Source organism: Capricornis sumatraensis, chromosome 8 (genome assembly GCF_032405125.1).
Source record: "Capricornis sumatraensis isolate serow.1 chromosome 8, serow.2, whole genome shotgun sequence".
Taxonomy (NCBI): Eukaryota; Metazoa; Chordata; class Mammalia; order Artiodactyla; family Bovidae; genus Capricornis; species Capricornis sumatraensis.
In genome coordinates, this window is record NC_091076.1 from 97,588,160 (window position 1) to 97,615,841 (window position 27,682).

Genomic DNA, 27,682 nt, shown 5'->3' on the forward strand with positions numbered 1-27,682 from the left:
ATCCTGTTCTCCTTGTCTTTTGGTCTATGCTTGTACCATTCATACTCTCTCATAATTATTTTAGCATTAGATTAAATCTTGATGTTAAGTAATAGCAGTCATTCTTCTTCACATTTTCTTTACTATCCCCAGACCTTTCCATATCCATGTAAATGTTAGAATATTTAGTTTTAAGGTGCTGTCTTCCTCATTCAATCAAAGCCTATTGCATAAACACACTGCTTCCAAATAGCCAAGATAAATTTCAGTAGCTTTAGTCAACAAAATGATATATGGTTTATTTTGTGTATAATAGTGTCTTATAGTGATTATTTTTCAACAAACTACCAGCCATCTTGTTTTGTGTATCATATTCCAAGTTCATTGTTACTGAAGAAGTCACACTAGGATCCCCCTCGAAGAAAGTGCTATCTCTGTTTAGACTCATACCTTCATTGGGCATAAACATGTCTAAACCAGACGTTAGGAAGAGGACACATTCTGCACGTTGCCTGAATGGTCATGGATGAGACAGAAAGACAGATAAGATATTTGGTATGACAATTTCAGAGGAATTTTGAGAATCTTGAACAAATACACTTGGCAGAGGGGAGGTAGGAAATGATACCTAGCAACATTACAAGAGGCTGGAATCAAGGATGACAGTAGAGCTTAGGGATTAAGAGCCTGAGGCCTAAATTCAGATTTCCTAGTTCAGGTACTTAATAGTTTTCAAATTTTGGCAAGTTATTCAACTCTCAGTGATTCACTTTCCTTATCCATAAAATGGGGATAAGACTGCCTACCTCATAGGGTTGTTATGACCATTAAATGAGTTAATGTATATAAAATGCTTAGAAACAGTATCTGGCATATAAACTAATCCCCATATGTGCTGGATGTTGTTATAATTTTAAAAAGATAATCTGAAAAACTGAGATATATTTTTAGTTTCATTTACTTCTTCTGTGTCATGATATAATCCCCCACCCTTGACATATACAGTATAACACCAATAAAGTCCTGTCCATGCACCATTGGCTTCCCAGGTCACTTAGTAGTAAAGAATCCTCCTGCCACTGCACGAGACCTGTGTTCAATCCCTGGATCAGGATGATCCCTGGAGAAGGAAATGGCAACCCTCTCCATAGACAGAGGAACCCGGTGGGCTGTAGTCCATGGGGTCACCAAGAGTTTAACGTGACTGAGCAGTGGAGCATGCATGCACACACTGTGCACCATAAGACTAAGGTTCATTGAAGACTGAAAAGACTATGGCAGAATGCAGTAGTGCAGAAAACAGACCCTACACTCAGGAAGGAAATGGTCCAAGGGGTAAAAATGCATAGTAGTTGGAAATTGAAGCAATTTTACTAATAAGAATCCTCAGAAGTAACAGGTTGGGCACTTGTTTTCCTGCTATGTTGAGTTCATTCAATTTGATAGATTTTTAAAGGATAAGGGGTTGCAGAGTCAGACACGACCTGGCAGCTGAACAACAACAAAAGATAAGGTGATTCGAGCTGTTTCAGGGTTTTTCAACCTTAATACTATTTAATGACTTTCAGGGCTCGATAATCCTTTTTTGTGGGGAGATGTCTTGTGTATTGTAGGATGGTTAACAGCATCCTTGGTCTCTACCTACCAGGTGCCAGGAGCAACACCCCACCCCACAGTGTGACAGCCAGAAATATCTCTGGTCATTGCCACATATTCCCTGGGGGCAGAATTGTCACCAGGTGAGAATCACTAAGGTGGCTCAGACGGTAAAGCGTCTGTCTACAATGTGGAAGACCTGGGTTCTATCCCTGGGTTGGGAAGATTCCCTGGAGAAGGAAATGGCAATCCATTCCAGGACTATTGCCTGGAAAATCCCATGGACAGAGGAGCCTGGTAGGCTAAAGTCCATGGGGTTGCAAGGAGTCGGACACGACTGAGCAACTTCACTTTCACGTTATTTAAAAGAAACTTCCCTGCATAATTTTTTCTCAGAGTTCCAAACATTCACAGTGATGCAGAATAGAATGATGCACTGCTATGTACTAACTTCCTAGCTTCAATAATTTTGACAACTTGTTTTATCAATATCTTCCCCATTTTTTCTGTAGTAATTTCAGCAAAATCTGGTCACTATATCATTTCTCCAATCAATCCTTTGATGTAAAGGATATGAACTTGGAGACTTCTTCAAAATAATAAATATTAGTATCCTTTAAAAGAAATATTTAAGAAAACAATTAAGACACTTGAGCGATATAGTAAAAATAACTGTAACATGAGTAAAAGCCTAGAAGAAAAAGGAAGAATTTGGTTTATTTTTTGGCTGGCCTCTTTCTTAAGTGAGTAACATTTGGACTTTTGTGAATAATGCATGAAATGATAATGTAATTATAGTCTCTGCCTGCCATTTGTATGTAGTGTAGTAGTATGTTGTGAAATCTAAAGAGGTCAGGGACTTTTGCATTTTATTATATCTTCAAAATAACTTCTAGCGTTTTACCCAGAATCTGTTTACTTTTGATTTCATGTACTATAAGTATTCTTGTTATTGTAGTAGGCTTTGATAAATTTTAATAATATTAAATAGATGACTTAGTAGTTTAGAAATTCCACACACTATAGTAACAAAATGAAAAATTCTTTCTAGCAAGGGTTTAAAGGTGGAAATTTGCTTGAATGAAGAGAGGGGATTTGTTTGTTTTTATTGAAGTATATTTCACTTACAATATTGTGTTTCAGGTTTACTACATAGTGATTATTTTTGCAGATTATATTCCATTAAAGATTATTATAAGAAAATGGGTGTAATTCCCTGTGCTGAACAGTATATCCTGTTGCTTATCTGTTTTACATGTAGTTTGTATCTGCTAATCCAATACCCCTGATTTATCCCTCCTTCCTTCTCTCGCCCCTTTGATAACCACAGGTTTGTTTTCTCTCTCTGTAAGTCTGTTACTGTTTTTTATATACATTCATTTGTGTTATTTTTTAGATTTAGGGTACTTGTTTCAAAGATGTATTTGCATATATAACAACTTTATACTGAGATTTTGTTAGAGTACCTTTGTTGGGCAGAGGCAGAAAGAGAAGGAACTGTCTATAATGTTGGATGTTATAGAGGTGATAAAGCCCCAGGGATATCTTTCTGTTCTGTGGCAGAGAAATCCATTTTTGTTGTTTCTTGGAGACGAAGTGGAGAAGGGAATATAGATCCTATTTTTCTACTCTGACATAAATCCAATAAGAATTCTATATAGATTTTCCACACTTTGAGTTCAGTAATGCTATACAAAAATGTGGGGCTTCCCAGGTGGCTCAGTGGTAAAAGAACTGCCTGCCAATTTAGGAGACACAGGGGACATAGGTTCGATCCTGGGGTCGGATGAAATAGCAACCCACTCTAGTATTTTTGCATGGAAGATCCCATGCATAGAGTAGCTTGGCGGGCTACAGTCCCCATGGACTTTTGGGGCTAGATAATCTCATTTTCTTGCCATTTGGAGTGATTTAATGTGTAACACAGACTATCCAAAGAAATTAAGCTTTTGTACTTTAGTATCAAACCATATGACACTATAGTTAATGCTTGCTATGGTGAAAGGATAGCCAAAAAAAAAAAAAACGATTTTGGTAATACCATATATGGGATATGTGCTACTGTGAATTGTTATAAATATACTTGAGTGTAAAACAAAATCTGAAAAAATGTTGACAATGAATCAAATTAATGTAAACAGATAAATTCAGTTTAGGTAAATTAGTTCTGCATCACATTTGAAATAGATCATCTTGTCCCCTGGCTCTTCTTTATATCTGTAAATTTCTATAAATTCTTTATTTGGAAATAAATTTATTTTGATGATGAGACTAAGGAAGATCCTCATATTGACTTTGTTCAGCAGCCCTCAGTGAAAAGGTCTGAAAAAGAGCAATATCTGTAGTTGGTAACCCCTGAAAAATAGCCTAAATACAGAAGCTTAAAAACTAATTGTATCAAAAGAAGGTAGCAGACTGGAAACAGAAGATTACAGTGAAAGCCAGAGATCAAAAAATTTAGGGGTCTAAATTTCAGGGTAAAAAAGTGAACCTGAGTGGGTTTCTTTTTGGAGTGATGAAAATGTTGAGGAATTAGAGTGGTGATAAACTTATGAATATACTAAAGCCACTGAGCTGTATACTCTAAGGAGGAAGAGCTTATGGTATATGAATTATACATCAGTTTTGAAAAAATGACCTGACTGGGAAAGTGATAGTTCAGGGTAGGAACCCAACCAGAGTGAGTAGAGCACTTGTATGCAGGGTAGCAGTGAGCAGCAGTGAGGTTTGTTACATGCACGGAGAATGGATTAAATAAGTAAGGAAAATGAAGATCAGGTTTTTCACTGTTGCAGAAAAGTTATAACCTTGGAAAGGAAGAAATTCAGATTTAACCCTGCGGTATTGAATTAGGTCTCATCTGTGAACTTTTTGGGGGGTGTTTATATATGGATTTACAGCATAACTGTCTAACTTTGCCCATGTGGTGGACCTGCAGGGCAGTGACATCCTCATCTGATGAGCATATCTGATATTCTAAATATGTTTACCCTCTTAAAAAAAATTGGGCTTTCTTGGAAAAAAGGACTGATTCAAGGGCTAGGGCAGAGAAGATAACCTGCAACATCTTGTGACAGAAAGCAAAGAGGTACTCAGGAAATGACAGGGATATGTTAGAAGGCTACAGGAGCCAAATTGAAAAGGCTTGCCTGGCCAACTCTGGGATGATTTGCACAACAAAATAAATTATAACAGTACCAGATTATAACTCATTGAGTAAAATAGGAGTCTTTGAGTTCAGATAGGTAGGTACATAGATAGACACATAGATAAAGGATGAGAAACTAAACTGTAAAAGAGTGATGAATTTAGAAGAATTACTATTTGGCAAGCATGATAGTAATTAATTTAACTGGGAAACATTAATGGATGCCGAAAATAGTGGGCAAAAGTTCATTGAGGAGAGATTCAAACTGCTGTTGTATACCAGTGTTCATACGATTTATTATTCATATCTAGTAGGTGGAAACAGCTCAAGTGTCCAGTGTGATGGACAGATGACTAAATAAACTAAATGGGTACATAAAATAAAATATAATTTAGCCATTACAAGGAGTGAAATTCTGATACATGGTATAACATGAATGAACCTTGAAAATGTGCAAAGTGAGATAAGCTAGACATAAAAGGACGAATATTGTATGATTCCACTTATATGCGGTGCCTAGAATAGACAAATTCCTAGAAACAGGAAGTAGAATAAAGGTTACTAGGCTTGGGAAGTTTTGTTCAGTGGATGCAATTTCTCTGGGGGGTGATTAAACAGTTCTGAAAATGGAGATGGTTGCACGATGTTGTGAGTGCACTTATTGCCACTGAATTATATGCTTAAAAATGGTTAAAGTGACAAATATTGTTACATGTATTTTTATCAAAAATTTTTTAATTTCAAAATTTGGTGAGGAATGGAATATGTATATATTCTCAAAGTATCCCCTCACAAAACATTTATTAATTACAAAGAGAAATTGTATAATTTTAAAGTGGAAAAACCTGGCAGACACTACCATAACCAAGTGATCCAAACTAACACAGCATTAATTTTGTGAAAGTGCTGCCAAAAATGCTTACCCTGAATTAAATCATGAGATACTGTGAGAAAAGTTGAAATTGAGGGACATGGTACAAAATATCTGACTTACAATCTTCAAAAGTGTCAAGGTTGTGAAAGTTAAGACAAGACTGAGGAACTGTTCGAGATTCAGAGAGTCAAAGAAAACTGAGAACTAAATGCATTGCTTGATCCTGAATTGGATCTTTTTGCTAGAAATGACGTTACTGGATAAATATCAAAACTTAAATGGGGTCTGTGGATGAGATCACAGTGTAAAATGTTAGGTTCCTGATTTCTCTGTTGGTATTGTGGTTATGTAAGAAAATGTCCTGTTCATAGAAAATGCATACTATCTGGGCCTGATGGGGTAGCATGTCTATATTTTAAAGTGATTAAGGGGAAAAAAAATTGTTCTTGGTACTATTCTTGAAACTTTTTTGTAAGTTTGAACTGCTTTTAAAATAAAAAAGAATATTTACACAAACTAAGGAAAAAAAGATAAAAGAACCTGAATGAAGGCAGTGATTGTGGCCAGGAGCTAGATCCCAAGACTAGGACTTGTATTGGAAAGCCAACTGCCACAGAAATGGGAAACTTCTTTTGAGTGAGTTACAAAAACATTCTCTCAAACTCAAGGGTTTCAAGTAAATATATTGAGAATTCTGAGTAGACTGTCAATTGTAATATGTAACAGTGGAAAAATAAGCTTCTGGTCAGGGACCTTGTAATTTTGGATTTAGAATGTGAAAACAAAGGAGATGACCAAACAGAATGTAAACATAGTTGTAAAACTGGCCATTTTATTTTGAAAGATTCAGGTGTTTCAATGTCTTCCTGTTGCAGGTGATGCTGAACAGGATCTTGGTCCCCCTCCGTCTGTAGATGAGGCAGCAAACACACTCATGACTCGTCTGGGTTTCCTCCTTGGGGAGAAAGTCACGGAAGTTCAGCCAGGTGACCAATACAGCATGGAAGTACAGGATGAAAATCAGGTAAACTGCTTCCCGTCAACCTATTGAAACGTGGGATGAATCGGCCTATTATAACCAGGAAAGAAAAAATGTTGCAGGGCATGGGTGTGGGTCTTGTCAAAACAATGATCCCAAGTGTCAAGTGCCTTTTCAGGCCTGGAATATAACTTCATTTTCCATAATCACTGTATTTCTTCAGTTTATGGAACACCTTTTAGCTTCGTTCTTATTTTTAAAAAGCCGTTTCAAGGTTCTGATTCCTTTATTGAATGAATGAGGAAATAACTAAATAAACCAACAAACAAGCCGTTGTGTGTGTGTGTGTATAAAAGCACCATACCCCTAAATTGCAGAATGCACATTGTTTTCAGATACACATGGATTATTTAGCAAATTTACAATATTCTGATTCGTAGACCAGATCTTGACAGATGTAGGCCTTCCCCGATAGCTCAGTTGATAAAGAATCCACCCTCAATGCAGGAGACTCCAGTTCAATTTCTGGGTCAGGAAGATGCGCTGGAGAAGGGATAGGCTACCCACTCCAGTATTTTGGGGCTTCCCTTGTGGTTCAGCTGGTAAAGAATCCTCCTGCTATGTGGGAGACCTGGGTTTGATCCCTGGCTTGGAAAGATCCCCTGGAGAAGGGAAAGCCTACCCAAACCAGTATTCTGGCCTGGAGAATACCATTGACTATACAGTCCATGGGGTCTCAAAGAGTCAAACACAACTGAGCAACTTTTTCTTTCACTACTTTAGTAGAATTAAACGATTATAAAATAACTTAGAAAATGATAGCTAAAAGATAACATATAGAAAATCAAAATCCCCAAGTATTTGGATATTACTATACTCCTAAGTAGCCTTTAGGTTGGAGAATCACAAGATATTAGAAAATAGTTTAAACTGAAATAATAGAAACAAAATGAAACTTGTAGTATGTAAAGATACACGTTTAAAAACTTTAGGAAACATACATTCAGTTCAGTCGCTCAGTCGTGTCCGACTCTTTGCGACCCCATGAATCGCAGCACGGCAGGCCTCCTGTCCATCACCATCTCCCGGAGTTCACTCAGACTCACGTCCATTGAGTCCGTGATGCCATCCAGCCATCTCATCCTCTGTTGGCCCCTTCTCCCCCTGCCCCCAATCCCTCCCAGCATCAGAGTCTTTTCCAGTGAGTCAGCTCTTCGTATGAGGTGGCCAGAGTACTGGAGTTTCAGCTTTAGCATCATTCCTTCCAAAGAACACCCAGGGCTGATCTCCTTCAGAATGGACTGGGTGGATCTCCTTGCAGTCCAAGGGACTCTCAGGAGTCTTCTCCAACACCACAGTTGAAACGCATCAATTCTTCAGCGCTCAGCCTTCTTCACAGTCCAACTCTCACATCCATACATGACCACAGGAAAAACCATAACCTTGACTAGACAGACCTTAGTCGGCAAAGTAATGTCTCTGCTTTTGAATGAGCTATCTAGGTTGGCCATAACTTTTCTTCCAATGAGTAAGTGTCTTTTAATTTCATGGCTGCAGTCACCATCTGCAGTGATTTTGGAGCCCCCAAAAATAAAGTCTGACACTGTTTCCACTGTTTCCCCATCTATTTCCCATGAAGTGATGGGACCAGATGCCATGATCTTCATTTTCTGAATATTGAGCTTTGAGCCAACTTTTTCACTCTCCTCTTTCACTTTCATCAAGAGGCTTTTTAGTTCCTCTTCACTTTCTGCCATAAGGGTGGTGTCATCTGCATATCTGAGGTTATTGATATTTCTCCCGGCAATCTTGATTCCAGCTTGTGTTTCTTCCAGTCCAGCATTTCTCATGATGTACTCTGCATATAAGTTAAATAAGCAGGGTGACAATATACAGCCTTGATGTACTCCTTTTCCTATTTGGAACCAGTCTGTTGTTCCATGTCCAGTTCTAACCGTTGCTTCCTGACCTGCATACACATTCCTCAAGAGGCAGGTCAGGTGGTCTGGTATTCCCATCTCTTTCAGAATTTTCCCCAGTTTATTGTGATCCACACAGTCAAAGGCTTTGGCATAGTCAATAAAGCAGAAATAGATGTTTTTCTGGAGCTCTCCTGCTTTTTCCATGATCCAGCGGATGTTGGCAATTTGACCTCTGGTTCCTCTGCCTTTTCTAAAACCAGCTTGAACATCAGGAAGTTCATGGTTCACGTATTGCTGAAGTCTGGCTTGGAGAATTTTGAGCATTACTTTACTAGCATGTGAGATGAGTACAATTGTGCGGTAGTTTGAGCATTCTTTGGCATTGCCTTTCTTTGGGATGGAATGAAAACGGACCCCTTCCAGTCCTGTGGCCACTGCTGAGTTTTCCAAATTTGCAGGCATATTGAGTGCAGCACTTTCACAGCATCATCTTTCAGGATTTGAAATAGCTCCACTGGAATTCCATCACCTCCACTAGCTTTGTTCGTAGTGATGCTTCCTAAGGCCCACTTGACTTCACATTCCAGGATGTCTGGCTCTAGATGAGTGATCACGCCATCGTGATTATCTGGGTCATGAAGATCTTTTTTGTACAGTTCTTCTGTGTATTCTTGGAGAAGGAAATGGCAACCCACTCCAGTATTCTTGCCTGGAGAATCCCATGGACAGAGGAGCTTGGTGGGCTATAGTCCACGGGTCGCAAAGAGTCGGACACAACTCAGCGACTTCACTTCACTTCACTTCACTTCACTTCACTTCTGTGTATTCTTAAAAACCAAAAATCTGAAAAATTAATGATCTAAATATTAATCTCAGTGCAGGAGACACATGAAACTGGATTGGATTCCTGGGTCAGTGAGGTCCTCTGGAGTAGGAAAAGGCAACCCACTCCAGTTTTTCTGCCTGGGAAATGCCATGGACAGAGGAGCCTGGTGGGCGACAGATAGGCCATGGTGTCGCAAAGAGTCAGACACGACTTAGTGATTGAGCACACTTGCATTTACTGCTGTATCCTTGCACCTGGGACAAACTCTTCTATTAGTAAGTGTTCAATAAATATTTACTGCCTGAATAAATGGCCTCCTAACAGGGCTCTGCTTCCACTTTTGCCTCCTGTGGTCTGTTTACACGGAATCCAGAGCGACCCTTGTAAAATGTGAATCTGGTCCTTTTATTGTGTTGGCCAAAAAGTTTGTTCAGATTTTTTATAGGCCATTGTGGCAAACCTGAACAAACTTTGTGGCCAGCCCAGTATTTTTCTGCTCTCGATCTCCTACTGTATCCCCCAAATTTAACAGTAAAATTGAAATCCTTAGCATGACCAGAAAGGGGCTGCCTGATCTGACCCCTCACTGCCTGTCCTGTATCATTTCCTGCCCCTCTCCCTTTCACTGCAACTCTCCAGCAACACTGGCCTTCCTGTCATTCCTCAGACACATAAAACATTGATTTATACTGGAATGTTCTTCCACATAATTCACCTCCTCACTTCATCCAGTGCTCTACTCAAATGTTATCTCCTCAGTAAGGCCTTCCTTAGTTATTTTATCTAATAGCCCCTGCCCATCCATGTATCCCCTTATCTTGCTTTATACCTCTTATCATTAATTTATTCCATGACATATTTAGTTGTGAGGGGTTGTTTGATCTCATGCAAGAAGGTAAGCTTCATGATGACAGGGATTGATTTCTTTTCATAACTAATTTACATTGTAACCATGTCTGTATCATGTGATCTGAATAGAAAATTAAAATGACATATGTTGAGGGCTTTTTAAAAATTGGTATAAATAAAACATCTATTTTACTTGTGAGTTTTTGATATTCATGTCAGGTTAAAATATGACTACTATAATAATGACCAAGCCACATGACATTACAATCTGAGAATTTGCCAAGGACGCTGTTGTTTCTAAAACGCTACATTTCTTCAGGTGCTAAAATTTATATTGGGTTGCTTTTGAGATGCCTTATTGTCACTGCATGTTGCAGTGATTTCTGAATTAAGTCCCAAGTCAACAGAGTGTGCCTTACTTGTGCATTTACTACATGATTCATCATAAAATAAGTAAATGAGTAGTATCATTGATTTAGTGTAGCTAATGCAGATGACACCACCCTTATGGCAGAAGGTGAACAGGAACTAAAAAGCCTCTTGATGAAAGTGAAAGAGGAGAGTGAAAAAGTTGGCTCAAAGCTCAACATTCAGAAAATGAAGATCATGGCATCTGGTCCCATCACTTCATGGGAAATAGATGGGGAAACAGTGGAAACAATGTCAGACTTTATTTTTTGGGGCTCCAAAATCACTGCAGATGGTGACTGCAGCCATGAAATTAAAAGACGCTTTCTCCTTGGAAGAAAAGTTATGACCAACCTAGATAGCATATTCAAAAGCAGAGACATTACTTTGCCGACTAAGGTCCGTCTAGTCAAGGCTATGGTTTCTCCAGTAGTCACATATGGATGTGAGAGTTGGACTGTGAAGAAGGCTGAGCGCTGAAGAATTGATGCGTTTGAACTGTGGTGTTGGAGTAGACTCCTGAGAGTCCCTTGGACTGCAAGGAGACCCAACCAGTCCATTCTAAAGGAGATCAGCCCTGGGATTTCTTTGGAAGGAATGATGCTAAAGCTGAAACTCCAGTACTTTGGCCACCTCATGTGAAGAGTTGACTCATTGGAAAAGACTCTGATGCTGGGAGGGATTAGAGGCAGGAGGAGAAGGGGCCGACAGAGGATGAGATGGCTGGATGGCATCACGGACTCAATGGACGTGAGTCTGAGTGAACTCCGGGAGTTGGTGATGGTCAGGGAGGCCTGCCGTGCTGCGATTCATGGGGTCGCAAAGAGTTGGACACGACTGAGCGACTAACTGAACTGAACTGAAAGTGATGCCATAATAGAAAAGTCAGTAAACCAGGAGGTAGAAAATCTGTGTTCTGGTTCCAGCTCTACCACCTACCATTTTGTAAATTTGGACATGTCACTTAACCTCTCTCAGCTTTAGGTTTTTCAAAGTTAATAGTAACTAACATTAAATAAGTGTTTACTATTTATAATCATTGTACTAATTGCTTTACTTACACTGTTTGATTTAAGCTTCCTTACAACTCAGTGTGGTAGAGTCCTTTTAATATTTCAAGTTTCAGATAAGAAAAAAAGAAACACTGCCAGAAAGTGATGGAATAGTATTCGAATCAGGCAGTCTGCTTTTACAACTTAGTGTTCTCAATAGCTACACCATACCAGTCCAGAGTAATATGAAATAATGACAGGATTGTTGTGAAGATCAAGTTAAATCATGAATACGAAAGCACTTTGTAAGCTATAAAATGTCATGCAAACAAAAGATATAAAACAATATGTAATGTAATTAGTATGTAAATGTATTCAGAAACTGTTTGAGTTGGAGGAAATTGCTTCATATCTTTTATATTTAGTGTAGTTTTTACACCTCATACTTGGTTGATAAGGAGAAATGAGGTAGTAACATTTTTTAAAAAAAAACTTTAACTTTGAAACATTAAACAAATGTAAGATATTAATAATAAAACTACATAATAGCCTACTTGAAATGTAATATACCATGACACTGTCTTGGAACCACCTAAGAAAGTGGCTGAATTGATCACTGAAATTTCTAGTCTTAGGAAGATTATTTGTGACTTTCTTCTGTGCTAAAGAGCATACTAACAAAGATAGGCTTTGTTTAAGAAGACCTATAGTAATGGTGTTCTCTAGAACAGTATCAGTAATGACAGAATTCAGCACACACAAGTTAGCATATATCATTTTTTTGCAAAAGACAAGATATTCAAAGTGATATTCAGTTGACCACTGTATTTTCTTTTCTCTGTAGTTTCTGGAGTATTAGGATGTAGGACCTTGAAGAGATCCAGATTGGGAGTTTGGGATCCAATGGGATTAATGGGAAAACCACCAAAAGGTTTTAGAAGTAGAGTGGCTTAATTAGGTGTCCATTTTAGCCTACAGTGTGACGAGTAAATAATGTTGTCTTTCTGTGCCTAAAAGAGATTTCTGTATCTCATTAACTTTTAAGCTTTGCTTTTACGGTTAAAGCTTTTAAAGCATACATTCTGTGATAAATGCTTTATTTTCCAGAAAATAACTTACAGTAAAAATTACATGTCATTTGAGCTTAACCTTCACCTTTGCTGTTTTATGCATATAATAGTTTCCTTTCTCAGAGAACAGACTGAGAATCCTGTCTGAAAATGGAAATGAGTTACCATAGAAGTAGTAGATTCATACCAAAATGAAACTTTTTCAATATGGAATGACTATAGATATATCTAATGTAAAAAGATTCTAGTACAATGCTAACAAAGTACCCACATGTTTCTTAAACTGAGAATGAAGTGGTTAAAAGTTGCTATGCCAGATTCTAACTAGGGAGGATTCTAATTTAGCAAGACTGGGGTGGGGGGTCAGTTTTGTAGTGGAACTTGTTTTTTACATTCCACAGGTAATTCTCCTGCAAGCCCTACTCATGCTCTAATAGACTGACATCATTTTGTAGAAATAGAGGAAATTACAAAGAAATTGAAACTCCTCCTTCCAATGGTGAAAAATTATGTAGAAGAGAAATGGCATAGATTTGAGGGCTTATTATATTATTAAGAAGAATCAGTTTCTAATATTAGTTATATGATTGGAAAAATTTACTTGATTGCAGTGTTCTGAGAATGTCATTTATGCTTGGTTGAGTTGCATGTATCTTTATATCCTGGTTATAACATTTAAATTAAAATCAAAACCTGGATTAAACACAGATAATTACATACAGGGGATTGCATCTGGCGCTCATTTGGGGATGAGTCAAAGAGCCTTAATATTCTCATATCCAGTGATCAACATATTTTCCAATCAAGTTATAAAATGTAACTCTTCAGTTCATCAAAGAGATTATGAGTAGACTTTATATGTAAAGAAATTGAAATGCTTTTTTTTTAAATGTCAAATTTATCATTAGTCCTCTTTCAAGTAATTTGCCATTGACCAGTTACTGTTTTGAAAAGGAAAAAATTTCTTAAGTGTTCGAAAAAACATATATACTTTCATTCATTATTTCATTAATTTATTTGGGTAGAAAGAGCTAAAGAAAATGAATTGTCATTAAACTAGGTAAACCAGAATATATTACCATCAGTCTTTTTGGTGATTATTCATTGCATCCCATCAAAAATGTAAAAAGGAGGTAACTTCAGGTATAAGAGTCACTCAGTGATCTGTCCATAATCAGTTTTTACAGAGAAATTATTTTGTTTGTATTAAATTAATATTATTGTACTTCATTTGACAAACTTTTAGATAGGCATTTTCCCTACATTTATTTATTACTTCTGAGAAGCCACCTATGTATCAAAAAAAGCCCATCTATATTTGCATTAAGAACTTTAGTTTTATTACTCCTTGGCTGCAAAGATTTTTTTTTTCTATCCAAAGAAAATTATTAGTAAGACCAAGTTCTAAGCCTTCAGAAAATTTTTGTTGATTGAAAGCAGCAAGAAAAATTTTTGATGAATTAAAAAAATCATCTATTAATTCATAGCAATAATAAAGACTACTTGTCACTGTAAATTTCCTAGGCAGAAAAAACAGACCACAGTCTCTGCTCATGTTAAATTTATCAAGTTTCACCTTAATTGTAGAACACAGAATGCTTTAGCCCGGAAAGCAAAAACAAACAGAACCTAATAGCTGTAAAAGCTGTGCATGTAGGTTTTTTTTTCTTTTTGTTATCAAAGCATATGTTTTACCATAAGATACACTTTCACTTAACAGCTGATCAGCTTATCTTATTTTTCATTTCAACTTTTCAGACCTCAGCAATCACCCAGCGGATAAGTCCCTGTTCCACCTTGACTAGCAGCACTGCCTCTCCACCAGCCAGTAGCCCCTGTTCCACTCTCCCACCAGTCAGTACAAGCGCGACCGCCAAGGATGGCAGCTATGGGGCTGTCACAAGTCCAACCTCTACCCTTGAAAGCAGAGACAGTGGAATCATTGGTGAGTTGGTTTATATACTGATCATTTTGTGTCTTTTTTCTTTTTGTAATAATTACACAAGCTTAAGGTTTTCAAAAATTCTGCTTTTGAGTTATTGAGGTATATTTATATATATGTATAAAATATGTGTCCTTTTCTTTTTAACGTTGCTGTAGAGGGACATAAAGCATAAAAAAAAAAAAAAGAGGTGTCCCTCCCTGCTTACCCAGTCCTTTAAAGACATCATCTCACTGATCGTACAAAAGTCCGAGATTGTCTACTTTATGAAAATAAAATACCCTGAATGAGCAAAAAGTAAATAAGTAAAGATACTATCTGGTGAAAGAAGGGGTGAGTAGAGAAAGTTCTTCCTACTTCTTCTTGTAAATTCACTTAAATCATCCATCTACCGACAGAAGTCGTTCAGAAAAAGTTCATTTCTCACTAAACTGGTAGAGTTTCTTGGTATTTCTCAGCTTGTTATATACTTACTGCCTGTTGTATGCTTGTTAAGGGGAGTCAGTCACATGGAAATGAGGAAAGTTTGGGAAAAGAATTTGAAGAAAACAAATGCAAAGGGGGAAAACAAGACTGAGCACAGAATCTTAGTGAACATTCTAATTGATCAGGGAGAGGTGAGAGGTGTGGATACAGAAATGGAGTAATCAGACAAACAGGAGAAAAATCAAGGCAGTATAATGTAATCAGTGTCAAGGAAGGTAAAGGTTTCAGGGAAGCGGTGAGGAAAGGCTGCTCAACAAATGACGGACACTGAAGAGGGCAGGAAAATGGAAGTAAGACAATAAAATATGTTTTCCTCATTTGGCTTGCTTCTGCTGCTGCTGCTAAGTCGCTTGAGTCGTGTCCGATTCTGTGTGACCCCCTAGACAGCAGTCCACCAGGCTCCGCCATCCCTGGGATTCTCCAGGCAAGAACACTGGAGTGGGTTGCCATTTCCTTCTCCAATGCATAAAAGTGAAAAGTGAAAGTGAAGTCGCTCAGCCGTGTCCAACTCTTAGCGACCCCATGGACTGCAGCCTACCAGGCTCCTCCATCCATGGGATTTTCCAGGCAAGAGTACTGGAGTGGGTTGCCATTGCTTTCTCCTTGGCTTGCTTCTATAGGTTATCAAATAAAAATATTTGCTTAGATGTTATGGCAAATAATTTAATGCCATGTCAACTAAGCATATCTCTTTCACTTAAATGAATATATATCAGCATGTGAATTTATTCATTTTAAATAATGAGCCAATAAAAAGAATATTTTTACAGGATGCAAAATTAACATACAAAAACCAGTTGCATTTCTATACACTGACAGTAGATAACCAAAAAAAAAAAAACAGTTAAGAAAAAATTCCACTACAATAGCATCGAAAAGAATAAAAGACTTAGGAGTAAATTTAACCAAGCAGGTAAAAGACACTAGACATTATAAAACATTACTGAAGAAATTTTTAAAAGACTTAAATAATTGGAGATACGTCCTGTTCTTGGATTGTTAAAATGATAGTATTTCTCAGAGCAATCTGTAGAATCATTGAAATCCCTATCATAATCCCAACAAAGTTGTTTGCAGAAACACCCATTCTAAAATTCATGTAGAATCTCAAAGGACCATGAATAGTCAAAACAGTTTTGAAAAAGGGAACAAAGTCTGGAAGACTCAAACTTCCTGATTTCAAAACTTACTCCAAAGCTCCTTAAAGGCAGGATTCCTATCTAATAATTTTATATACTCTCAGTATTTAACATAATTTCTAACTTGTGATTTCTTTATATGAGGAGTATTTATGAAGATACTATCATTAAATAGCTAAATATTTTAACAAAACAAAATATATAGATAAAATATGATGGAAAGTAGCCTCTTTTTGTAATCTCTGAAATAATTTGTAGAAAATTGGAATTATCTGTTTCTTGACCGTTTAGTAGGATCTACCATTAAAGTGGGCTTCTCTGATGGCTCAACCAGGTAAAAAATCCATCTGCAATATAGGAGACGTGGGTTTGAGTCCTGCTTCAGGAAGATCCTGATATTTTCTTCATGCAGATTTTTTAAACTGCTACTTCAATGTATTTAATACTATAGGACTTAAAAGTATTTTTCCTTCCTGAATCTGTGTTCCTTAATAAGTTTTTAATCTTTTTCAGATTTACTTGCATAAAATTGTCTAAAATATTCTTATTGTGACATCACTATCTACCCAGGAACCCAAGCTAGAAAGCCAAGGGGAATACTTGCCTCCTTCCTTCCCCTGTATTTCTCATCCCTGTATTTTCTTTTCATCTCTCCTAGCATTGCCTTCATAATCCTCATTTTCTTAGACCTAGATTAATACAGATCTAACTGTTCTCTCTGCTTTTTCTTCTTGTCCTTTCTAAGTCTGTTTTTCCCACAGCCACCAAAGTAAATTAACTGAAAAATGATTACTACTTTGATTCTGTTATCTGTAAGGTGCAGTAATCTACCTGGAAACCAAATCTGATCAGATCACTCCTGATCTGTCCACAGCCAATTTCTCCAGCCTTTAATTCCACTACTAGAGGCTAACATTAAATTTTGTGGTAACCTGACACATTCCAGTTTTTCACCTCTGTACTTTTGCTCATATTGATCATTCTGCCTGTAATCTCCTCTCTCACTCTTAAATTTGATTAACTGCTCAATACTTTTAAGAATCATCTGATGGGAGAATGGCATTGAAACATGTATACTATCATGTAAGAAATGAATCGCCAGTCTAGGTTTGATACAGGATACAGGATGCTTGGGGCTGGTGCACTGGGATGACCCAGAGAGATGATATGGGGAGGGTGGTGGGAGTGGGATTCAGGATTAGGAACTCATGTACACCCGTGGCAGATTCATGTCAATGTATGGCAAAACCAATACAGTATTGTAAAGTAAAAAAAAAATGATGATAATAAAAGAAAAAAAAAGTTAAAAAAAAAGAATCACCTTAGGTATTCAGTCATCGCTGCCACCACCCCCTCTCTTCATTTCTCCATTCCACCTCCTCTCCAGTGCCTGTTACTATTCCATGTTCCCAGATACAGCATATCTGTATCATTGCATTTAACACTAGTATTATAGTCCCTTTGAGAGCCTGCTTTTCATCCTTAGACTATTTAATTTCTTGTTAGGAGAAAATGTGCCTTACTCATCCATATCTGTAGCGCCTAGTCCAATAACTGAAAATGTGGTAGTGGTAGCATGGTAGGCGCTCAGTAAATATTTATAAAAAGGAAAGAAAGCTTAAGAGTGAAAGGATGGGAGATGAAGGATGACTGACCTGGCACTTTCAGTTACTTTTTTGACTGTTTAGAGTGACCATTGGGTACAAGATGGAACATTATTATTAAATTTATAATAAATAGTAGAGTTTAGATTTCTCCATTGACTATTCTTCTTTGTTCTTTTTATGATTCATTTTGGCACAGTGACTTTTATAATCTCTAGCCAAACCTTTTCCTGGGTTCTTCTGTCGGTATTATTAGTGTCTGTAACTGCATGTAATCAATATTGCCATACCCAAAAAAATTACTTTAGAAATATATTTATTCAAGCAGTGGGCATGGCACTGACAGATTGGACAAAATCCATTTACAAGTACATTCTAAGTGGAAGCTTAACATGTCAATGGATGTTCAAAATAAATGTTCATAATGTTCTGAAACTAAAAATGAGATTTCCACTTTGACATATAACAGTGTTCCTCATTTTTTTCTGGTATATTTCCAAAATTGTGTTCCTTGTAAAAGTAAATACCTTTGTGGATAACAGAGCTAATTTGGAGAATAATAAACTTCCATTATTTAATGTATATAAATACTGAAACAGATTTACTTTCAAAATCATGAGACAAGAAAGAGAATAATGTCTTCTGCTTCTAAAATTACTTACATGGTAGAGTAGTTATCAAATTATATATGTGCAGCTTATCTTGAGAAACAACTTGCTTCTCTTTAGTTTTTTTTTTTTTCATTGCATTTGAGTTAGAAGAGAACTGTATGTAGCATAAGTAATAATAGTCGAAAATATTGTTATTACCATGGAAATCTCAAGTCTCTCCTATCTTAACCATTTTAATATGTTTTAAGTATTTTCCCCACTGATTATAGAAATATCTGCTTTTCCAAATTAAATATTGCTTAATTATTTCAAACAATAACATCTATTGTTTGTTAGTGTACCACTTTTAAATCTTGCCCCATCACCAAAAACACAAAAGCTATTAAAAGTTCATTTGAATTATCCATTTTTATTCCTTTATATATCAATCAGTTCAGTGTGAATTCCTGTTGATTACATTTTGTAACTATAGCGATCAGAATTTTAGTGATTCCTGCCTGTATCACTTTTATAGCTTGCCAAAATATGTAGAATTCTATTTATAAAATGAGAATATTAGAAATGCAGGCTTCCTGAATTTTAAGTCTTATAAGTATAAAAAGTTCCTCTCTTGGATTCTAAAGTATTGGAAATAGCTATGACTTCTTATATTCTCTGTGATCTGAATTCACCCCATACTTGATTTAATTTCTACCATGGAAAGCATTCTCGGTAACAGTCATAGCTTCTCTCTCTTCAAACTCACAGCTTTCTTAAATATGTGGTAAAATATCACTGACATGATTGTCAGGTATTTACAGTATAATTTCATATTTGTGACTCTTCTGTTGGTATTAATTTAATGGTATGATGCCCTTATATATGTGCCTAGGTAGATAGCACTAACTACATATAATCTATCAGCTATACATAACTTCAAGCAAGAATCCTGATAATCATAAACTCTTTGAGGTACACATCATTTTTCTAGCCTATCCTTTTTCATGTGAAGTTTTAATAGTGGTCTGTTTTGGCATGTTGTTGTTTAGTAAAACAAATTTAAGCATGGATCCATTTTGTTTTGGCCTTTTGTTTATTTGGGGATTCACAGTTCTTTCCAGAAAGGTATAATTCTTGAATTCCCCCTTTTAATCAAATCTCAGGGTTTTGTTTTTGTTTTTGTTTTTAGGTCCTGATTCATTGCCAAATTTGGTCTTGTATCTTTTAGCCTTGTATCATTTAACACCTAGGAAAATGAAATGCCTACACCTTTACTTGTTCAGTGATTTTTCCGCCTAATATTTCACATTAGTAACTAAAAAGCAAAATCAGAAACTCCTCATCAAAGACCCTTGTTCCTTTAGTAACATATATTCCAGTAGGCAGGGCTTCCCAGGTGATGCAGTGGTAAAGAATCTTCCTGCATGTGGGAGGGGGGTTCATGTTTGGGAACATGTGTACACCCATGGTGGATTCATGTCAATGTATGGCAAAACCAATACAGTATTGTAAAGTAAAATAAAGTAAAAATAAAAATTTTTAAAAAAATAAAAAAAGAATCTTCCTGCAATGCAGGAGACCTGGGTTCTATCCCTGGGTTGAGAAGATCCCCTGGAGAAGGGAATGGCTACTCACTCCAGTATTCTTGCCTGGAGAATTCTATGGATAGAGGAGCCTGGTCCATGCAATCACAAAGAGTCACTGAACGACTGAATCACACACACACACACACAGACACACACACACAGACACACAGACACACAGACACACACACACACACACACACACACACACACATTCCAGTAGGGTGTAATGTATTCTCTGGTCCAAATTGTCACATTTAAGAAGTCACTCTTCTGAGTCACAAACTGAGCATTAGATAAATTTTCATATTTTCTACAACCTGTTTTCAGAAATGTGCAATTGTCTCTTCACTAAGTTCTTGCAGTTACTGTGCTGGTGACTCTGTCATCCTTGGAGGTGGTTTAGTCGCTCAGTCGTGTCTAACTCTTTGTGACCCCATGGGCTGTAGCCCGCCAGGCTCCTTTGACCATGGGATTTTCCAGGCAAGAACACTGGAGTGGGTTGCCATTTCCTTCTCCAGGGGATCTTCCCCCGCCAGGGATCAAACCTGATTCTCCTGCGTTGCAGGCGGATTCACCAACTGAGCCACCAGGGAACGTTCACCTTCTGATTACTTACTGAGCGACTGAACTGAACTGAACTGAATAAATTTTGGTAGTTATATTGCATGGATATTTGTTAAAGATGTCTGTCTGGAAACTGCCTATTTAAATGATCAAGAAAACCAGAGCATTTCCCTTGCATGATTGACCTAACTAATATAATAATAACAATGACAACAACCACTGATTATAGTACAGAGTATGAGGCAGGTTGTTGTTGTTTAGGCAGGTACCATACCATTATTTAATTCTTACAGTCATAAGAAAATAGAGTAAAGAGTCCCCAGGATCAAATAATAGAAAAGATACACAAGACTCCACAGAAAAATTCTTACAAAAAGCTTTTAGTAAAGATATAGTCCAGCAAGTGAAAAAGAATGCAAGTGAGTACAGAGGACCCAAGACCCTCCCAGGTGGAGCTCTCGAGGTTCCTTTTTAATCAAATAGGATGGATGTGCTCTGTCCCCAGAGTGTAAATCACCAAGATTTGTATAAGGAATTTTGGTTTCAGGAGAGCTCCCCAAAAGTTGACAGTGAAGCTTTTTATCCGTCTCTGGTCCCAGGCTAAGCCAGGCTGTCTAAGTACTCCAGATGTAAGCTGTCAATAAACAACTAGACCTGGGTGCTACCTGGGGAATTTCAAACTTTAAACAGCAAATTATAAGTTGTTAGTTATCCCAGTTGACCTTATCTTGGGTAAGAGTCAGTTCGAGACTTCCAGTCATCCCTAGAGATAAGTATAGGACTGGCCCAGTCTAGCTGTAAATTAACTCTGTCTTACATGATAGTATAATGATCTTTCTTAGACTTAGAAAACTGGGGTTCAAAAATAATTGGTCCCAGATCACACAGATGTTAAGAGGCAAAGCTGAGATTCAAGTTCAGGTCTGTATAACTTCAAAACCCACACCGCATAGTTCTAAATCATTTTCTCTCAGAACAGATGACCTAACACCAATATCCAGCATTAAAAACTTAGTCTTTATCAACAAAAGCAGAGTAGTGAATCAAGATAAAGATGATTACCATCAGATTTCAAAAAATGATTACTATTGCTATCACTGGAAACATTTCTGGGCCCCTTAGGACTGACACAGATGCCAGGATAAGGAATGTTAAGCTTTTTTGAAAAATTATTGCTGTCAGTTTTTAAATATTATTGACAACAAGCAAATGTGCCTATATCCATGTATCAATCCATTTACAGAGGGTATATTTTATGGTATGTAAATTATACCTCAATAAAACTTTTTTAATATATGGACTTAATTTTATTCACAATGAGCCTGTTTATAAGCCTGTGATTCCTACTTCCTCACACTGTCTTACTGTCCTATATGGCTGTGTGAGCACTTATTTATACTGAGATAGCAATTTTTTTTCTATATCGAGGAAAGAAAATGCAAAAAGTCTCAGAAAAATCTCTTTAGTTAGTTACAACTCAATATCTTCCCACCATTCTTTGTTCCACCTGGAAATGACTAGATCTAAAGAATTAAAGTAGGGACAGAATAGGTCTATTGGAAAACAGGTACGTATATTTTTCAGTGAGAGGCCATGTCTTCCTCTTCAGCTCCATTCATAGAAACTTTGCACATACGGGTTGTTAATTCATGTAGTCCAACATCTGATATATAGATTGTGTGGGCTTTAGACTTTTGAAATTTTTAGTAACCACATGAATCAAAAATATCGTTGTATTCTCTGATGCTTCATACACTTTGGTAACTTTAAATTACATGATACGGTCTCACTATAGAGGAATAGTTCAGTAAAATAGAAGTATCTGTTAAATAATATATGGATATTAGCATGTTGCTATTAAAAATAGCATTTCATTTTGTGATTCTTCATTTTTTTTCTTTGTATGTCCTCTTCTGCCACAGAATTGTCCTTTTTCTGGGATTAATGATTTAGGACCTATCTTGTTCACCACTGTACTCTGACACAAACTAGTTGATCAATAAAATTTTATTGACTAAATAATTGAATGAAATTAACTCAGAGTCACCGTGCTCTGGGAAGAGCATCAGTGAAGCAGAAATGTACAGAATTCCTCAGTGGGAATGTTTATCAGAGACTCTTACCTTCTGGTACTTTTTGTGAGTTGTCTGTTTTCACTCTGGTCCCCAGTGGTTCGGGACCATTGAACATCCAATAAGACTAAGTTATTCATCCTCTCAACAGATACATGTTGATCATAGTTTAAACTGTGTGCCACAGCCTAGATACATTTCTCTTTAGTGAAAAAGGGCAGAGGATACTTCAGGTTTGAAAAACAAATGAAGTATCAGGTTTGGTTTAGGCAGATAGTATAATTGAAGTGCAAAATGACATCAATGCTCTTCTTACTTGAGAAACTAGATGTCTTCCTTGTTTTTACTTTAAATACCACGACCATAGATGCCCTTCCTTATTGTAAACTTCATCACTTAAATGGTAAAATAGGGTCCATAGGCCACTGAATATTTCTGTCTTTGTACCATGAATTCAGTTTCTTACATCTTTTACCACCAATGAGGACTTTCATAATTTTTATTGATAGACCTCATGTTTTTGAAAAAATTTTCGACATCACACTGTGCATCATCAAATAGTTTATATCTCATTTTATTTATCAAACATGTATATGTATGATGTATTTATGTATCATGTTGTTGTTGTTATTGAATTGCTCAGTCATGTCCATCTCTATAGACTATAGCCCTCCAGGCTCCACTGTCCATGGAATTCTCCAGGCAAGAATACTGGAGTGGGTAGCCATTCTCCTCTCCAGGGGATCTTCCTGACACAGGAATCAAACCCTTGTCTCCTGCATCTCCTGTTGGCAGGCAGATTCTTTACCACTGAGCCACCTGAGAAGTGGTATATTATGTGTATATATACATATGTGTGTGTGTGTGTGTGTGTGTGTGTGTATATATGTATATATATATATATATATGCCAAAATTTCTGTTCAACATGTAGGTAACTAGTGTTATCACCCTGATGTAACTGCAGCTAAGTTTATCGAAGCTTGACATTTTAGTTAGCTGGTCACCAGTAAACATATTATTTCTTAGAAATTATTTGAAATATTGAAAATAGTGAAACCAATTACTACCTTCTCAGACCTTTAAAAAGTGTAGTGTTTCAGTGTTTGGAACCTACTGAATGTGCTCATGGTTTATCTGGGAAAAAGGGCTGTATTTCTGGAATATATACAAAGGAGGAAAGGAAAGATATAAGCATCTGGATGCAGAGTGCCAAAGAATAGCAAGAAGAGATAAGAAAGCCTTCTTCAGCGATCAATGCAAAGAAATAGAGGAAAAGAACAGAATGGGAAAGACTAGAGATCTCTTCAAGAAAATTAGAGATACCAAGGGAATATTTCATGCAAAGATGAGCTCGATAAAGGACAGAAATGGTCTGGAACTAACAGAAGCAGAAGATATTAAGAAGAGGTGGCAAGAATACACAGAAGAACTGTACAAAAAAGATCTTCACGACCCAGATAATCATGATGGTGTGATCACTAATCTAGAGCCAGACATCCTGGAATGTGAAGTCAAGTGGGCCTTAGAAAGCATCACTACGAACAAAGCTAGTGGAGGTGATGGAATTCCAATTGAGCTGTTTCAAATCCTGAAAGATGATGCTGTGAAAGTGCTGCACTCTTTCCAATATGCCAGCAAATTTGGAAAACTGAGCAGTGGCCACAGGACTGGAAAAGGTCAGTTTTCACTCCAATCCCAAAGAAATGCAATGCCAAAGAATGCTCAAACTATTGCACAATTGCACTCATCTCACATGCTAGTAAAGTAATGCTCAAAATTCTCCAAGCCAGGCTTCAACAGTACGTGAACCATGAACTCCCTGATGTTCAAGCTGGTTTTAGAACAGGCAGAGGAACCAGAGGTCAAATTGCCAACATCCGCTGGATCATGGAAAAAGCAAGAGAGTTCCAGAAAAACATCTATTTCTGCTTTATTGACTATGCCAAAGCCTTTGACTGTGTGGGTCACAATAAACTGTGAAAAATTCTGAAAGAAATGGGATTACCAGACCACCTGACCTGCCTCTTGAGAAATCTGTATGCAGGTCAGGAAGCAGCAGTTAGAACTGGACATGGAACAACGGACTGGTTCCAAATAGGGAAAGGAGTATGTCAAGGCTGTGTATTGTCAGCCTGCTTATTTAACTTATATGCAGAGTACATCATGAGAAATGCTGGGCTGGAAGAAGCATAAGCTGGAATCAAGATTGCCGGGAGAAATATCAATAACCTCAGATATGCAGATGACACCACTTTTATGGCAGAAAGTGAAGAGGAACTAAAAAGCCTCTTGATGAAAGTGAAAGTGGAGAGTGAAAAAGTTGGCCTAAAGCTCAACATTCAGAAAATGAAGATCATGGCATCTGGTCCCATCACTTCATGGCAAATAGATGGGGAAACAGTGGAAACAGTGTCAGACTTTATTTTGGGGGGCTCCAGAATCACTGCAGATGGTGACTGCAGCCATGAAATTAAAAGACGCTTACTCCTTGGAAGAAAAGTTATGACCAACCTAGATAGCATACTCAAAAGCAGAGACATTACTTTGCCGACTAAGGTCCGTCTAGTCAAGGCTATGGTTTTTCCTGTGGTCATGTATGGATGTGAGAGTTGGACTGTGAAGAAGGCTGAGCACCAAAGAATTGATGCTTTTGAACTGTGGTGTTGGAGAAGACTCTTGAGAGTCCCTTGGACTGCAAGGAGACCCAACCAGTCCATTCTGAAGGAGATCAGCCCTGGGATTCCTTTGGAAGGAATGATGGTAAAGCTGAAATTCCAGTACTCTGGCCACCTCATGTGAAGAGTTGACTCATTGGAAAAGACTCTGATGCTGGGAGGGATTGGGGGCAGGAGGAGAAGGGGACGACCGAGGATGAGATGGCTGGATGGCATCACGGACTCAATGGACACGAGTCTGAGTGAACTCCGGGAGTTGGTGATGGACAGGGAGGCCTGGCGTGCTGCGATTCATGGGGTTGCAAAGAGTCGGACACGACTGAGCGACTGAACTGAACTGAAAACCACACAGATACAAGTGAATCTTAGCCAGCTCTTGATTTGGAACCTAAGGATAAAAACTTCTGCTGGTACACACCACCAAAAAAGAAAAAAAAACAGACATGAAAGGCAAAGGGTTAAATAATAGACACTTTCCATGTGGATTAGTCCTTTGGGAAACAGAAGTTTGCACTCTCCATCTTTCAGTATACTGACCCTAGCAGCTGTGTGAACTCCAAGCTTCTAGCTAAGAATACAAAGTCAGATGCATCATGACATCTTTATCCCAAACGAAACTATACTTCAGTCAGATTTTTCTGAAAGAAAAATGTTGAAATGTATTTTAAATGAGACAGTTTCTCTAAATTAGAATAAGAAACATGCATCTGTTTAAAAAGAACACCCACAGACACATAAGCACATAATATAAATATACACTGTATACTATCACTGAACATATTCAGAGATTATAAAATATGCTGTAGAATCCATAGAATCTCATTGGAGAAAGTGTAAATTGTTTTTGGTGGCAGAAAGGTTGTGATCCATTGGGCTGTCTATGACTGGAAGTCTGAATATATTAAGTGAATTAATTAAGAATGGAGGAGAGGGCAGCTATTCAAGAAGTCTGTGTAGTGTTTCCTTATTTAAACAGGTTCTTTCTCCTGTATTAGGGTCTACTTAAGGACTGTTTATATGTTATAATTCTTTGTTACATGAAAATGGCCAGGAAATAATTTAAGTGAGGAAAAATATAGGATAAGAAGAGTATAAAGACCTTTTTGATATCTTTGACACTGTCCAGCAATCCACGAAAAGTATATAAATTCCCTTTTGATGGAATCCTGAAGTTTTTACCATTGATAGGCCCTGGTTGTAAGTCCTGTAGCACTGATATATGAATTTCTTTAATTCATTCAAATAAGAGTTGTTAAAGTAAATATATTGGAATCTATGTGAAAGAAAGTTGTATTTTGGTTTCAGTTATTTAATTTCATGATAGAGGTCCTTCCCTGGTGGTCCAGTGGCTAAGACTCTGAGCTCCCAATGCAGGGGACCTTGCTTTGATTCCTGGTCAGGGAAACTAGAGCCCACATGCCTCAACTAAGAGTTTGCATGCCACTGCTGGAGAGACCACGTGCAGCAACTAATGATCCTGCATGCTGAAACTTAAGACCCAGTGCAGCCAAATAAATTGTTTTTTTGTTTTTTTTTAACATGGACTGGCGATTCAATTCTTACATGATAGTATACATGATAGAATGTCATTCTCCAAAATCATCCAAAATAAATAAATTTCATGATGGAGATGATAGGATCATCATAACCTTCTAAAAATAATGTTACTAATATTTTTGTTATCTAGTCTTGCATTTGGGTAATTATAAACAGATTAATCTCTCAGTTTTCATTTTACTGTTTTTCAGCTACCTTGACAAGCTATTCTGAAAATATGGAACGCACAAAGTATGTTGGGGAAAGCAGTAAAGAATTAGGATCTGGAGGAAACCTAAAGCCTTGGCAGTCTCAAAAATCCAGCATGGATTCTTGTTTGTATCGAGTAGATGAAAACATGACGGCATCCACCTACAGTCTGAATAAGATACCAGAGAGGAATTTGGAAACCGTTTTATCACAATCAGTACAGTCTATTCCTCTTTATCTTATGCCACGGCCAAACTCAGTAGCAGGTAAGTTTTATTTTTTTAAATCACCATTTTACTGGCATATGTACTGAAATGAAGATTAATTCTGCTCTTACAATATTTAAAATTTCCATTTATTTTCTTCAACTAAGCTATTATTTTGTGTTTGGGTAATATACTTGTGTATATCTTTTTGAACCTGGGAAAAGGTTCATGTTCTTTAAGTGACATTTTAATTCTGCTTCCAAAATACAGTTATAAAATAAAAACATGCATAAAATCAAAAAGGGGCTTCCCGGGTGGTGCTAGTGGTAAAGAACCCACTTGCCAATGCAGGAGACATGAGAGACTCAGATTCGATCCCTGGGTCTGGAAGATCCCCTGGAGAAGGGTATGGCAACCCACTCCAGTA

At 37.3% G+C, this 27,682-nt stretch overlaps 1 protein-coding gene across 3 annotated transcripts in view; it reads left to right on the forward strand.

Annotated features, from left to right (window-relative positions):
- TANC2 (tetratricopeptide repeat, ankyrin repeat and coiled-coil containing 2) overlaps positions 1-27,682 on the forward strand; it is a 325,633-nt gene that overhangs the window by 172,740 nt on the left and 125,211 nt on the right. For all 3 annotated transcript variants that reach the window (XM_068977288.1, XM_068977289.1, XM_068977290.1), the window contains 3 exons: positions 6,473-6,621; positions 14,402-14,588; positions 27,052-27,315. In XM_068977288.1, coding sequence (XP_068833389.1) covers positions 6,473-6,621; positions 14,402-14,588; positions 27,052-27,315 — 600 coding nt within the window. The remainder of the gene's footprint in view (positions 1-6,472; positions 6,622-14,401; positions 14,589-27,051; positions 27,316-27,682) is intronic.